The sequence below is a fragment of the Cheilinus undulatus genome, linkage group 2 (genome assembly GCF_018320785.1).
Source record: "Cheilinus undulatus linkage group 2, ASM1832078v1, whole genome shotgun sequence".
In the NCBI taxonomy this organism is placed as follows: domain Eukaryota; kingdom Metazoa; phylum Chordata; class Actinopteri; order Labriformes; family Labridae; genus Cheilinus; species Cheilinus undulatus.
The window spans coordinates 54,611,662-54,625,686 of record NC_054866.1 but is presented as its reverse complement, the minus strand read 5'-3'; the positions used below and the strand labels follow the sequence as shown (position 1 = coordinate 54,625,686).

At 41.8% G+C, this 14,025-nt stretch overlaps 1 protein-coding gene across 1 annotated transcript in view; it reads left to right on the top strand.

The window, feature by feature from the left end:
* The first annotated feature begins 11,771 nt into the window (after positions 1 to 11,771).
* Positions 11,772 to 14,025, top strand: part of ece2b (endothelin converting enzyme 2b) — a 62,290-nt gene continuing 60,036 nt past the window's right edge. The window contains exon 1 of the mRNA XM_041810031.1: positions 11,772 to 12,021. Within this exon, the coding sequence (XP_041665965.1) occupies positions 11,989 to 12,021 (33 nt within the window). The 5' untranslated portion in view covers positions 11,772 to 11,988. The remainder of the gene's footprint in view (positions 12,022 to 14,025) is intronic.

Here is a 14,025-nt window from a genome sequence, read left to right as displayed (position 1 = left end):
ACGTATGAGACTGGATTTTTACTGATATCAGATATGCAGATATTTACAAATTCATTTTATCTGATACTGATATATAAATGTAGTTCAGACCTAAAACTTCAGTCCTTAGAACTCACGTTAAAGTTTAAGGAATGGAGCACCGATGGACGATACAGAATCTAGTTTTCCAGTTCAACTCTGACCTGAGTCCTTCCCCACTCTCTCCCTGATTTCTGACACTAACTTCTCTATCTCTTCTCTATCTCTATTTAATGATATTTTTGGCTGACCGCTGAGGGCAGCCCTACAGATGGTAGTGTCTGTGGCTGTTTTGAATTCGCCTTCTGTACTAGCAGTGCGTACTGATTTGCCCAAAATGTAGTATGCAGTATGCAAACAAATGCGAAAGTTGCAGTATGCCAAAAATACCGGATGACGTACTGATTTGGGAAAATTTCACAGTATGCATCGCACCAGTCTGCTTTGCCTACTGTTACCCACAATACAAAGCACTGGGTCAGAGTTCATAATAGCAGAGAGCGGCAGAATTTTCATCGGAGCGACTGACGGTTACAAAAAGTGCCATTACCTTTTACCTTCACCTTTGTAACATGTACTATAGCGAAATAAGTTGTAATAAGGCCACTGTTGTTTTTGTTTTGCCGTTAAGGCTCGTAACGGCCGGAAAGGTGCTGTCAAGTGTGTCCTTTCACTGCACTATACATGCTAAGCTAAAAACAACAGCTATAAAAATACCAAAAAATCAAATAAAAATGCTTCCCAGATTTTTTCTGTACGTAAATGGATGGAAAACAATGTGTGCGTCGTTTAATATTGACCAGGGTATGACGTACTTCTGTTTACCGAAAACCAGCTAAACCGGGCCAAGCATACTACACAATAACATCCGACTGGCATTCATACGGCATACTACTGTTGAATGCAGTACGCAGTGCGCAATACATTCTGCATACTGCGTTTGGCAGAAGTATGCAGTAGGCCAATTCGAAAACAGCCTGTGTCTGAGTGAGTCTCTCTGTCTGTCGCTGAGTGAGTGACGCTTTTGTTTGAGCCATTATACTACAGAGTTGCGTTTGCTTCTACTGAATGCTGGCAGTGATGGCTGCCTCCACTGTGTTAACTAGGCTGTAGTTCACATAATGTATGGCTGATTCATCCAGAGTTGCTCTATGGGCAGGGTTTACTTGTGCTGAAAGTTTTTCAATGGCTGCTTTTGCTCCAAATACTCAGATATAGCTTTAGCATCTGTTTCACCAGAACTGTTCCCCATTTCTGTATGACAAAGGATAAAACAACCCTGTAAGCTTTTCATGTTGGGAAAGATGTTTTTACTCCCCTGCCGAGCTGCTTTGGCTAACTGATAGTTGAGGTGGAAAAGCTTACTTTTGAATGGTACAGCTGCTCGTGTAGCAATTAGCTATAAGTCACAGCAGCACTTAGTCAAAACTGGACATTTCTTTATTAAAACAAGTAAGGATAGCAACCAACTCTTCAACACGGAAAGCTTTCTGCATCAGAAAACCTGCTGTCGCTCTTCTGACCCCCCCCCCGCATGTTTATGAGATCGTCCCAGCTAACTTAGCTGCATACCAGGTGGAGCGGGTCGCACACCTAGAACTTCTGTCTGGTCAGTTCACATACCTTGGAGTTGAAATTTTTCCCTCAGTGAATACCATAATAACTAATAACTTTTTGGACATATATAAAAAGGTTGGATCTGATCTTAGCAGATGGACTAATTTTCCTATATCCCTGCAAGCCTGGGTATCAATTGTGAAAATGGATATCCTTCCTAGGATTAATTTTTTCTCATCTATGCTACCACTTCCTCCCCCAACAAATTATTGGAAGAAAATCAATACTTTAATCTCTAAATTTATTTGGAGCGGGAAACACCCCCGGGTCAAGATGTCCACAATACAAAGAGATAAAACTAAGGGTGGTCTCTCAGTGCCGAATTTTAAGTATTATTTTTGGTCTTTTGTTTTAAGACCTCTTTCTACCTGGTTCAACCCAGATGCAGACATATCTTGGAAACCTATTGAGGTAAACCTTGCTTCACCACATAGACTAGAAGATCTAGTTTACTCCAATATTTCACCTAGACAATTAAAACTACGTCTTGACTTAGTTGTATCATTCTTGTTGTTGACTTGGTGGAACGTAGAGAAGGACTCTAAAACAACTCTTAATTGGCATCTCAACAGCCCAATTTTCAATAACTTCTCTTTACTCACGGGGGGAATTCCTTTTTCATCACAAACATGGTCTTCTAAAGGTATACACAAACTGGCAGATATCTTTGATCAGAATGGACTGAGAGCATTTAATGATATTTGTAACTATTATGATTTACCTGGATCATCGTTTTTTCTGTATCTTCAGTTACGAGCGTCCCTCAAAGCTTATGGCGTTCCATGGAATGAACCGCTCAGAACACATTGCCTACACTCTATTTTGACCATTCAAGGACAAACTAAGGGTTTAGTATCTAAACTATATACACTGTTAAATGTCTCTTCATATAAACCTTTAAGCATTGAAAGAGTGTGGACGAAAGATCTTGAACACCTGTTAGAGCTGCACCCACTTGACTGGGATAATACATGGAAATGTATTGGGGAAACCTCTAAAAACCCAAATCATCAACAAATTCATCTTAACTTTTCACATAGAATCTATCTCACTCCCAGGAAAAGGTATTTAATGAAACTTACATCATCACCAAAATGTACTTTGTGTTCTGATGGACCTGTTGGATCTTTCATACATTTGTTTTGGACATGCAAAGATGTTTCTCACTTTTGGATATCAGTCAGCTCTTCGCTTACAGAAATCTTGGATTGTGTAGTGCCATGTACCCCCACTGTCTTGCTCCTGAATGACTTGTCAGTGTTAAACATATCTCTTTCTAAAAAACGTTTATTACTAGCTGGCCTAACAGCAGCAAAAAAAAAAAAAAAAAAAAAATGCTGGCCACATGGTGGAAACCACCACATTCTCTCTTAAAATCTCAATGGCTAAATATTTACGTTGAGGTTGCTGTTATGGAGCTCTCAGTGGTGAGGTTACATGGAGCTACTACAAGAACAATTTCATCTTGGGAAAGATCAACAGACATGATCAAAAATGTTTGTGATTTGTTGCTCCGTCTGATCATTTTCATGCAACTTCATAATCATCTGTGAAGGATGGTGTATTAATGTGTGTTTTGTTGTGTGGACAATATCTGCCCGTTCACCTCTTTGGTTGATACCTCTCCTCAGTGGCAGAGTGGTGGAGGTATGCTGGCTTGGCGGTGGTGGGTGGGGACTCTACAGGTGAGGATCCGCCTGCAGGGTCTTTGCCCACCGCTGCAAAGTCTGCATGCCCCAGGACACAAGTGGGGGGACTTAGTTGTACTAATGGTAGAACAGAACCTGGAACCTGGGATTATTAATAATTACTATTATTGTTGTTATTATTATTATACCATCTATCATCACTATTTATCATTGTTATCATATTATGTTTTATTAAATCTCATGGAGATCTATCTGGGGAGGGGGGACGTCGCCATTTGTAATCTCTTTTTTTGTCCTGTTTTGTTTTATTTTAATTTGATATGCCTTGACTTGTAATATATAATTGTTTCTACAATGAAATGTGTATCTTTGAAAATGTTAATAAAAATTTGATCGCAAAAAAAAAAAAAAAAAAAAAAAATCTAGAACTGTCTGGTCAGTCCTCAGAATATTTTCCCAGAAGTCTTGGGGATCATCAGGATGATTTTAGTCAAATGTGAGACAAGCCTTTGTGTTCTTGTTGGTCAGCAGTGGTTTTGGCCATGGAACTCTCCCATGATGCCATTGTTGCCCAGTGTCTTTCTGATTGTTGAGTCATGAACTCTGACCTTAACTGAGTCAGTGAGGCCTGCAGGTCTTTAGATGTTGTTCTGGGTTCTTCTGGAACCTCCTGGATGAGTCATCCATGTTCTCTTGGAGTCATGTTGGTAGGCTGGCCTCTCTTGGGAATGTTCACCACTGTTCACAGTTTTCTCTATTTGTGGGTAATGGCTCAGTGTGATTGGCTGATGCCTTAGAAATGTCTCTGTCACCCTTTCAGACTGATAAATGTCAGTGACTTTGTTTCTCAGCTGTTCTTGAATTTCTTTAGATGGAGCAGAGTCGGCGCTAGAACAAATTAGAGGGGAGGGGCTTTAAAGGTACAATCTGTAAAATTTGGCTGCATTTCACTGAACAGAAACGGTGTACATGGGATATAATGTTTATATATCTATGTGAAGTGTGTTAAAGTAAGTGCACAATCATCCCCTTTAAACTTTAGTTTTTCTTTTCACAAAATTAGAAAAAAGCTTTTAAAATTTACATTACCGTGGGTCGCCCTCATGGAGGCTGACATAACGAACCGCCATGTTGTCTACGGCAATGTTTTGGGGACAGAAAGAGCGAAACACGATTTTTAAATATGAACCTGCCCGCCGGTCCCGGAAGTTACCTGGAAGGCAAGTGGAGAAGAAGACTGACCTATAATCTATAAAAATAATGGTTACAAAAATGAATGAATAAACCCTCACCTCTTCACTGCTGTAAATGATGTCCGGCTCACGATCCTTTTTGGTCTTCACAGGCTCTCGTCACTTAGTGATGTGATGTTTTGGTAACAGATCGGCTCATTCTAAAATCTGAACACTAGATGTCGCTAAAATGCCAAATTTTACACATTGTACCTTTAAGGTAAGTGTGGGGGGGCACAGACCGCTGTTCATAACTATGATATCATGTGTTTTCCATTGACAACACAGCCAATATCACTTCAAAACATGCCCCAAAGTTTATATTCCACACACAGAAGGCGTTGTGCCACAGCCAAGATAAAGCCTCGCCTCTGTTTTGATTTTTCCTCACAGCCTTTTCATCTGAGCATCACACGGGTGCATTAGCACGTCATAATTTTAATAAACTTCAAACATTATTAAACCTTTAAAATAATCATGAAACCCCTCTCATTACATTAGAATGTGCTCTTTAGTTTTGGAACAACACTGACTCCATAGCTGACATTTTTCAGCGTGAGTGATCCCACTGATAATCGACTATGTTCAGCAGAAATGTAACATGTAAATACTGGCTGTGTCTAGTTTAGGATATTTAATGACTCAAATTTCATGTTAATGTGAAACGATCTCAGAGGTTGTAAACGCTCACTGAAGGGTTTGTTTGACCCACAGGGTTGGAGGTGAATCAGCTGGGAGATGACGCCGCTCACGCTGCGAAGGGGAGGATTTTTTCACTTTCCTTCTCTGTCCTGGGTCTCCTCCTCACATCTCTGTCTAAAGACCTCTCTAGGAGCTGAGGCATGAGGATAAGACACTTATTCACTGCTGGTCTCTGTCTTTGCTTCTTTTAAAGTAAACTGGTCCATAATGAAAGAAATCCTGTGTGTGTTTGCACCAACATGCTGAAGCATGCAGACACTGTTAGTGTGTGCTGTGTGCCTGAGGTCAGCAGAGGGCGCTGTCTGCTAATCATTGTGTCTCCGTCAGTTGAAATGACAGAACAGCCTGAGAGGACAGAGGTTAGTCACCATTTTTTACAAACACTGATCTAGATCTAAAACCCAAAGCAGGAATCATCAGGAGACAGCTGCTGTATGAATGCATGAATATTAGCCTCTGACGCAGAACTTCAAATAAAAGCCCTCTTTAATGCAGGAATGAATGAACCCTGTGGAACCAGTTGAACCAGCTCATGTTTCCATGTTCAGTTTACTGGAAAAGATTGTTTGGTTAATGGTAAACTGGTTTAGGACTGGTTTCATGCTCAGGATGACAGGAAACAATCCCATGATGCTTTGGAGGAAGTCAGTCAGAAAAAGAGATGTTTTCTATGGAGTTATCCTCATGCATTCATAAAAACAAAGGTTTCTGATTGGACGTTTCCTGCTGCAGCCTTCTCTCTCTAAGCTTCCTCCCCGTCTCATCATTCCCGTCTCTGACTGGTTTTACTGATGCTTTGAACTCTCAGGACTTTCTAACCAGCCCTAAAATCCTGAAGTACATCATCAGCATCAGTGGAGGGAAAACCACTGAGACTGGTCAAAAACCTCCCCAACAGTGTGGTCCATCAGGATCCAAGTCATCACTGCTCTGGACACAGACACCATGATGGAGAACCTGGTGGAGTTAAAACACACGAACGTCACTGAGGAGGAGGAGGAGACTCATCCTGGAGGCTTTCTGCTTTACACCTACGAAGATTTGATTGACGTGCTAACCCAAACCTACTTATTTCCATCCCAAATAAAGCATGCACAAAGAGGACAACACAGAGCCAGAGCCACCCGGCCTGCTCAAAGACCATGTCCAAGGTCACCCATAAGGGGGGTAAAGAGGAGAGCGTTCTGGGGCCTATGGAGGTCAGAACAATCATGGTCCACTGTGAAGTTAAGCTGTAATAACCATATTTTACTTTCAACCTGAATAACAACCACTCTGATTAAAGCAACAACAATAAACTTCACTTCTATATGCTATGATAAAATATAGCCTTTATAAAAATGTGAGCCTTTTTATTAAAACAGATTACCTTTAATTTGTGATGTTAAAGTGGGGGTATTATGACTTTTTTCAAAGCTTTCCACCATCTCTCTGATACCCATGTAGTAGCTTCACACGGTTTACAGCTCAAAAAACTCCTCATGTTTCTCACACTGGCGTCCTGAAAAACCCTTATTTTAACCTCCGTCTGAAATGCTTCATTTTCACTGCTGTCTCTTTAACACCCCCCCTCCACAGACCTGCTGTCCTCCAATTGGTCCATTTTCTGGAGGCTGGCCATCGGCAGGACTCAGTGTTTTGTGCCTGCCCCCCCCCCCCAATGTGGCCATATTGCTATGCTAGTAGTTGTAAACTTTGAATGTACTGGTCCAACTGAGTAAAATATGGCAAATTTTGATCTACGTCCATACATATTAGACCCGGAGTCTGATCCTGATAGTTTGGAGAGAGAGGGGGAAGAAAACCAGCAGCAGTGAAGGATAGAGCAGGACGTATCTGTTTGATAAGTGTTTAATTGCTATGTTACTAAATGGCTAAATGGCTTAAAGGCCTTGTGGGGGTGGTCTGTTCCCCTTTGCCAGCAGCACGGACGAACCAGTCAGGAGATCCTATTGCGATGACCTCATCAGTTTGCTCCATCGAAATCTTGTGCTGGGAAGCTCTCGGAGAGATTCCAATGAATCGTTCTCATCAGTTTACACTCTAATTCCAAGATCACTGCCTCATACGTTTATCTTGCGGTTTGAAAATACGTGAAGTATGGACACCCAACATTGGGACTTTATATTTATGTTTTAAAAATCGGACAAGTATTATACCCCCACTTTAACAATGTGGATGGATGCACTGAACTACTGGGAAAATAATGTCAGAGCTAGACCATGATGTGCACACGTCAGGACACCAGAAAATAAACTTTATGGAATACGGTGAGTATACAAACAATTGTGAAAAGAGACAGAGTGAAAGTGACAAGAAAAGGTTAAAATAGTAAAAAAAAAAAAAAAAGAATTAATGGGTTAAAAGTGTCAAAAAAGGGCAAAAAATGGTACAAAAAAGGGGAAAAAATAGGCAGAAAGTGGCAAAAATGGGTTAAATGCAGCAAAAATGGCAAAAGGTGGCAAAAAGATTTTGCAGAAAAATGGCAAAAAGTGGTTAAGTGGTTAAAAGTAAAAAGTAAAAAAACAATTTCGATGATAAAAACAAACAAACATTCAGCTCCTAAGTGAGGGAACTGTTAGCACCAATGCTACTGATTCGACACATCCATTTTCTACACCGCTTAACCCATTGGGGGTCGCTGGGGGCGGTGGAGCCTATCCCAGCTGTTATTGTGTGAGAGGAGGGGTACACCCTGGACTGGTCACCAGTCAGTCACAGATAGCTCAACAATGTTCATCATGTCTTCTTATTGATACAGGAATTTTGAGTTTCTTTTGTTCAGACATAAGGTGAAAATAACGATGTTAGTTTTTTACCTTGACAGTTTCGGCGAGCAGCTCTCGCCTTCTTCAGAGGCGTCTCACTGACGTGTGAAACACATCCATCTGGCGTGTCAGGTTATCTGTGCCCTGAATCAGCCACAAATTCCTTCACAGTATGATGATCACAATTAATTTTTCATGAAATATCGTATGTTTTCATTCCTTGTCCAAGGCATTACACTATTTGACATTTTTTGGCAGCAGAGATCCTTTTTCTTTCCTATATTGCTGAAACCTGTGGCCTGCTTAATAATGTGGAACATGTGGAACAGTGCATTTTGAGGTTTTTATTTTTTAAAAAATAATGGTTATCATTATGAAGTTTGTTAAAAAACATTTGAATTATGCTCTAACGGCTGATGACTTGAGAAATACTCTGACTGTCATTTGCACAAATATTTAGGAAAATAAGAGTAAAATGTCATTTGCTTAATAATGTGGAAGGCAGTGCAGATGTTTTTGATTTAAATAGCTTTGATTTCAGTGAATATGACCTCCTAATGCTACAAATTCAACAAATGACCATTTTCATTTCTTTAGAACCTATAAAATCTTTTAAAACTCTGTTTTGCGTAATAATGTGGAACAGTGCATTTTGAGTTTTTTTTTTTTTTTTTAAATTAATGGTTATCATTATGAAGGTTGTTCAAAAGGATTTGAATTATGCTCTAGCAGCTGATGACTTGAAAAATATGCATTAATATTTAGGAAAATCAGACAAAAAAAAATCATTTGCACAACAATGTAGAAAGCGGTCTAAAGCCATATTGACGATCATTTCATATTTTAGATATCTCAATGGATTTATCAAGTCGGTGCACAAATAATTTTGAGAAGTGGGGGAGCAGAGATACTGGTCTGTAGTGAAATGATGACTGTCTCATTTTTAAGGACGGGAACGTTTGAGAGGATTGGTTACAGGTGTAGGTGAATGGCTGCACAATAAACTCAATAATCCTTTTTATTAAAACCAGGTCTATGTCAGAACAATCAGGGAACTCTTTATTCTTTAATGTTTTACCAGTATCAAGTATTTCTGTCATTTACAGCACTAATAAACATAAACAGAACATAAACAGACTTATAATAATATAGTATAATATGTTTGTCTATTTTATTGTTAGCTCTTGGTTTGGGAATTTCTTTGACTATGTTAGAACTGACATGTACAAACATAATCATTAAAATCATTGACTATATCTATGATTCGATCAATAATAATATCTTTATTCTGCATGTAGTGATCAGGATGATCAATATTTTTAGAACCTTTTGTAATTATGCTATTAAATACTCTCCATGTTCTTGTGTTGCTGCTGTTCTGCTCCAGTCATATATGATAATATTCTTTCTTATTTGCTCTTATAATATTTGCTAATTTATTTTTAAATGACTCATACTTAATTTCAGCTTCTTTTGTCCTCTGTTTAAAAAATGTCCTGTAGAAATTATTTTAGAGAGTCACCACTTAACCTAACAGACATGTCTTTAGTGGGAGGAGGAAGCCAGAGTACCCAGAGAGAATCCACAGGGAGAACATGCAAACTCTACACACAAAGGTCCTGAGGCACTGAAGTGAACCAGGGATCTTCTTACTGTGAGGCAACAGCCCTAACCCCTGCACCACCGTGCAGTCCTGATCAACCGCACGTGCTCTGATATCATCAATAGATCACAAGTGGGGAGGGGCCATTCTCTGGGTTCATAAGGGTCCATTCTCTGTGTTTAACAGGGGCCATTCTCTGTGTTTATCAGGGGCCATTCTCTGGGTTAATCAGGGGCCATTCTCTGGGTTAATCAGGGGCCATTTTGTGGGTTTACCAGGGGCCATTCTCTGTGTTTATCAGGGGCCATTCTCTGGGTTTATCAGGGTCCATTCTCTGGGTTTATCAGGGTCCATTCTCTGGGTTTATCAGGGGCCATTCTCTGGGTTTATCAGGGGCCATTCTCTGGGTTTATCAGGGGCCATTCTCTGGGTTTATCAGGGGCCATTCTCTGGGTTTACCAGGGGCCATTCTCTGTGTTTATCAGGGGCCATTCTCTGGGTTTATCAGGGTCCATTCTCTGGGTTTATCAGGGGCCATTCTCTGGGTTTATCAGGGGCCATTCTCTGGGTTTATCAGGGGCCATTCTCTGGGTTTATCAGGGTCCATTCTCTGGGTTTATCAGGGGCCATTCTCTGGGTTTATCAGGGGCCATTCTCTGGGTTTATCAGGGGCCATTCTCTGTGTTTATCAGGGTCCATTCTCTGGGTTTATCAGGGGCCATTCTCTGGGTTTATCAGGGGCCATTCTCTGCGTTCATTAGGGACCATTCTCTGTGTTTATCAGGGGCCATTCTCTGTGTTTATCAGGGGCCATTCTCTGGGTTAATCAGGGGCCATTCTCTGTGTTTATCAGGGGCCATTCTCTGGGTTAATCAGGGGCCATTTTGTGGGTTTATCAGGGGCCATTCTCTGGGTTTATCAGGGGCCATTCTCTGGGTTTATCAGGGTCCATTCTCTGGGTTTATCAGGGGCCATTCTCTGGGTTTATCAGGGGCCATTCTCTGTGTTTATCAGGGTCCATTCTCTGGGTTTATCAGGGGCCATTCTCTGGGTTTATCAGGGGCCATTCTCTGTGTTTATCAGGGGCCATTCTCTGCGTTCATTAGGGACCATTCTCTGTGTTTATCAGGGGCCATTCTCTGTGTTTATCAGGGGCCATTCTTTGGGTTAATCAGGGTCCATTCTCTGGGTTTATCAGGGGCCATTCTCTGGGTTAATCAGGGGCCATTCTCTGTGTTTATCAGGGTCCATTCTCTGGGTTTATCAGGGGCCATTCTCTGTGTTCATTAGGGACCATTCTCTGTGTTTATCAGGGGCCATTCTCTGTGTTCATTAGGGACCATTCTCTGTGTTCATTAGGGACCATTCTCTGTGTTTATCAGGGGCCATTCTCTGGGTTAATCAGGGGCCATTTTGTGGGTTTATCAGGGGCCATTCTCTGGGTTTATCAGGGGCCATTCTCTGTGTTTATCAGGGTCCATTCTCTGGGTTTATCAGGGGCCATTCTCTGTGTTCATTAGGGACCATTCTCTGTGTTTATCAGGGGCCATTCTCTGTGTTCATTAGGGACCATTCTCTGTGTTTATCAGGGGCCATTCTCTGTGTTTATCAGGGGCCATTCTCTGGGTTAATCAGGGGCCATTTTGTGGGTTTATCAGGGGCCATTCTCTGGCTTAATCAGGGGCCATTCTCTGGGTTTATCAGGGGCCATTCTCTGGGTTTATCAGGGGCCATTCTCTGGGTTTATCAGGGGCCATTCTCTGTGTTTCTCACGGGCCATTCTCTGGTTTATCAGGGGACGAGCTTTTTAACGTAACATTTTATATAAAAATCTATCCATCTGAAGAGAAAGTCAGAGGCCAGCAGTGTTATATGTTTTAATTCAGCAAAGTTGTAAAGGTGACAACTGACAAACCTGCCATGGTCTGTCTGGTGTTGAACACATTTGAGTTGTTAAAATTCAGAAGGATGGGAAGTAGAGTCCCACAGAGGAGGAGGAGGGTCCTGAGGATAGATAGATAGATAGATAGATAGATCAGGAGGAGGTGACGTAGGCCGTGTGGATGACGTCAACCCTTCTGTGTGTCTCGGAGTGTGTTTGTTTGTGAGAGGAAGAGGCTGGTTGGACGTTGGGCGGGGTCTGAGGAGAGAGAGAGAGAGAGAGAGAGAGAGAGCGGTGGACTCTGCTGCTGCGGCTGCTGATCGACTAAAGGAGGAGAAGAAGAGGAGGAGGAGGACGCAGACAGAGAGGGATAGAGACACACGCACGCGCGCACAGGCAGACTAACACACAGGCCGAGCTGCTGACAGACGGACGGACCGGAGGACCGCAGCCCCGGGAGGATGGGCCGGCGGAGTGGCCGTCGGTAGCGCTGTGTTTTCGGGCTCGGAGCTCCAGGATGAGCGTAGCGCTGCAGGAGCTCCGGAACACCGTGAGTACACGCATAAAAACCTGCATCGTGCACGCGTCCGGATGCGTGACACGCAGCCCACGCGCTGTCGTGTGCTCCTTCGTGATGCTGCTCTGCTGCCAATCACTGTGATTGACTGCTGTATTGATGACTACAGGTGTGTTTGTGTCAGCCTCCTGATGACGTCACTGATCCAACAGGCTGATTGATCACTGAGCTGATCGTTATGGTTTGGCTCCTGCTTCATGGTTCTTCATGTAAACATTTATCCGGGTTATTTATTTATTGAAAATCAAAGAAGAAGAAGAGACTTCCTGTAAACAGGAAACAATTAAAAGCTCCTCTTCTCTCCTAGCTGCTGCAGATGAATAATCAGTCATTATTGATCATTGTTGATTCAATAATCAAACCCTACAGCTCAGGGTGGCTTTAGATAAGGATCAAAACTCCAACAGCTGACAACCACTCAAATGACAAAAAACTTTATTTATAAACTTTTTTTTTTTTTTAACTTACAATCAAACCTCAGAGTTTGTGAGTTTTTTTTTTATGCCAGGCACTTTTAAACTATAGTTTATTAATTTTAAGATCAGTGGGATCAAAAAGTAGAGAAAAGAGTGAAAAAATCTATAGCTAATGTCATACATGTGTACATGTTTAATGACTCAGGCTCCTTAAAGAAAACAAACCCATCAGAAACAGAAGACAAACTCCCGAAAGTGCTCTAAATTTAAAACAGAAGAAACATCTGCATCTGGAACCATGCTGTGTTTTGGTGTAGTTTGTGATATTTATGAGGTAAAGTTCTGCTTCACAGGTGTTGAGGATTTCTCCTCTTATTGGCATCAGGCAGGTTTCAGTGTGGTGTGACTTTAGGAAGAGAAGAGTCAAAGTTTGAGGCTGGAGACTAAAGAATCATATTAACCAGGGGACTATCAGTATGTAAATGTCACGGTACAGTAACACCTCAGTAACAGGTCCACCATATGGTAACGCCTCTGTAACAAGTCAATGGTACAGTAACACCTCAGTAACAAGTCCACCATATAGTAACGCCTCTGTAACAAGTCAATGGTACAGTAACACCTCAGTAACAAGTCCACGGTACGGTAATGCCTCAGTAACAAGTCCATGTTACAGTAACGCCTCAGTAAGAAGTCCACCATATGGTAACGCCTCTGTAACAAGTCAATGGTACAGTAACACCTCAGTAACAAGTCCACCATATGGTAACGCCTCTGTAACAAGTCAATGGTACGGTAATGCCTCAGTAACAAAACCATGTTACAGTAACGCCTCGGTAAGAAGTCCACAGTATGGTTACGCCTCGGTAACAAGTCCACAGTATGGTAGCGCCTCAGTAATAGGTCCATGTTACAGTAACCCGTCAATTCAAGTCCATGTTACAATAATGTCACAGTATCATGGACTTGTTACCACAGTACTGTAACACCTTGGTAGCAAGTCCACATCACAGTTTTAGCATGGTAACAAGTCCATGTTACAGTTCCAGTCCATATTACAGTTCCAGCTCGGTAACAAGTCCATGTTACAGTTCCAGTCCATGTTACAGTTCCAGCCTTTGTCAACACCATTAGGGCGCATCCACAAACATAGAACGGCCCTGAAAGAAAAAACATATTGTTGTCATCTGAAAGAACAAACCCCAGTGAGAAAGAAGCCTTTTAGTTTGTTTTACTGTCGCTGTCATGAGCTAGGATGAGGACGACTGTTCTTAAGCAGCAGTCAGTATCACCTGTCTTCAAGCTAGCCTCCTCAGAGGTGACAGACTCTACTCAGCCAGTTAAAGACACATTTTAGTTTGACTGGATTCAGTACTCAGCAGAGGAGCAACGGATTTAGGCCTCGTCCACACGGAGACAACAGCAATCTACTTCTGTTTTGTTTTAAAATGTTTTCAGGAAATGTCCGCGTAGGCACGTACTCCTTCAAAATGACAGGAAACACTGTAGTTTATATGCCAGGCCTGTAGGTGGCGCTGTAACGCTGCCACAGAAATACACC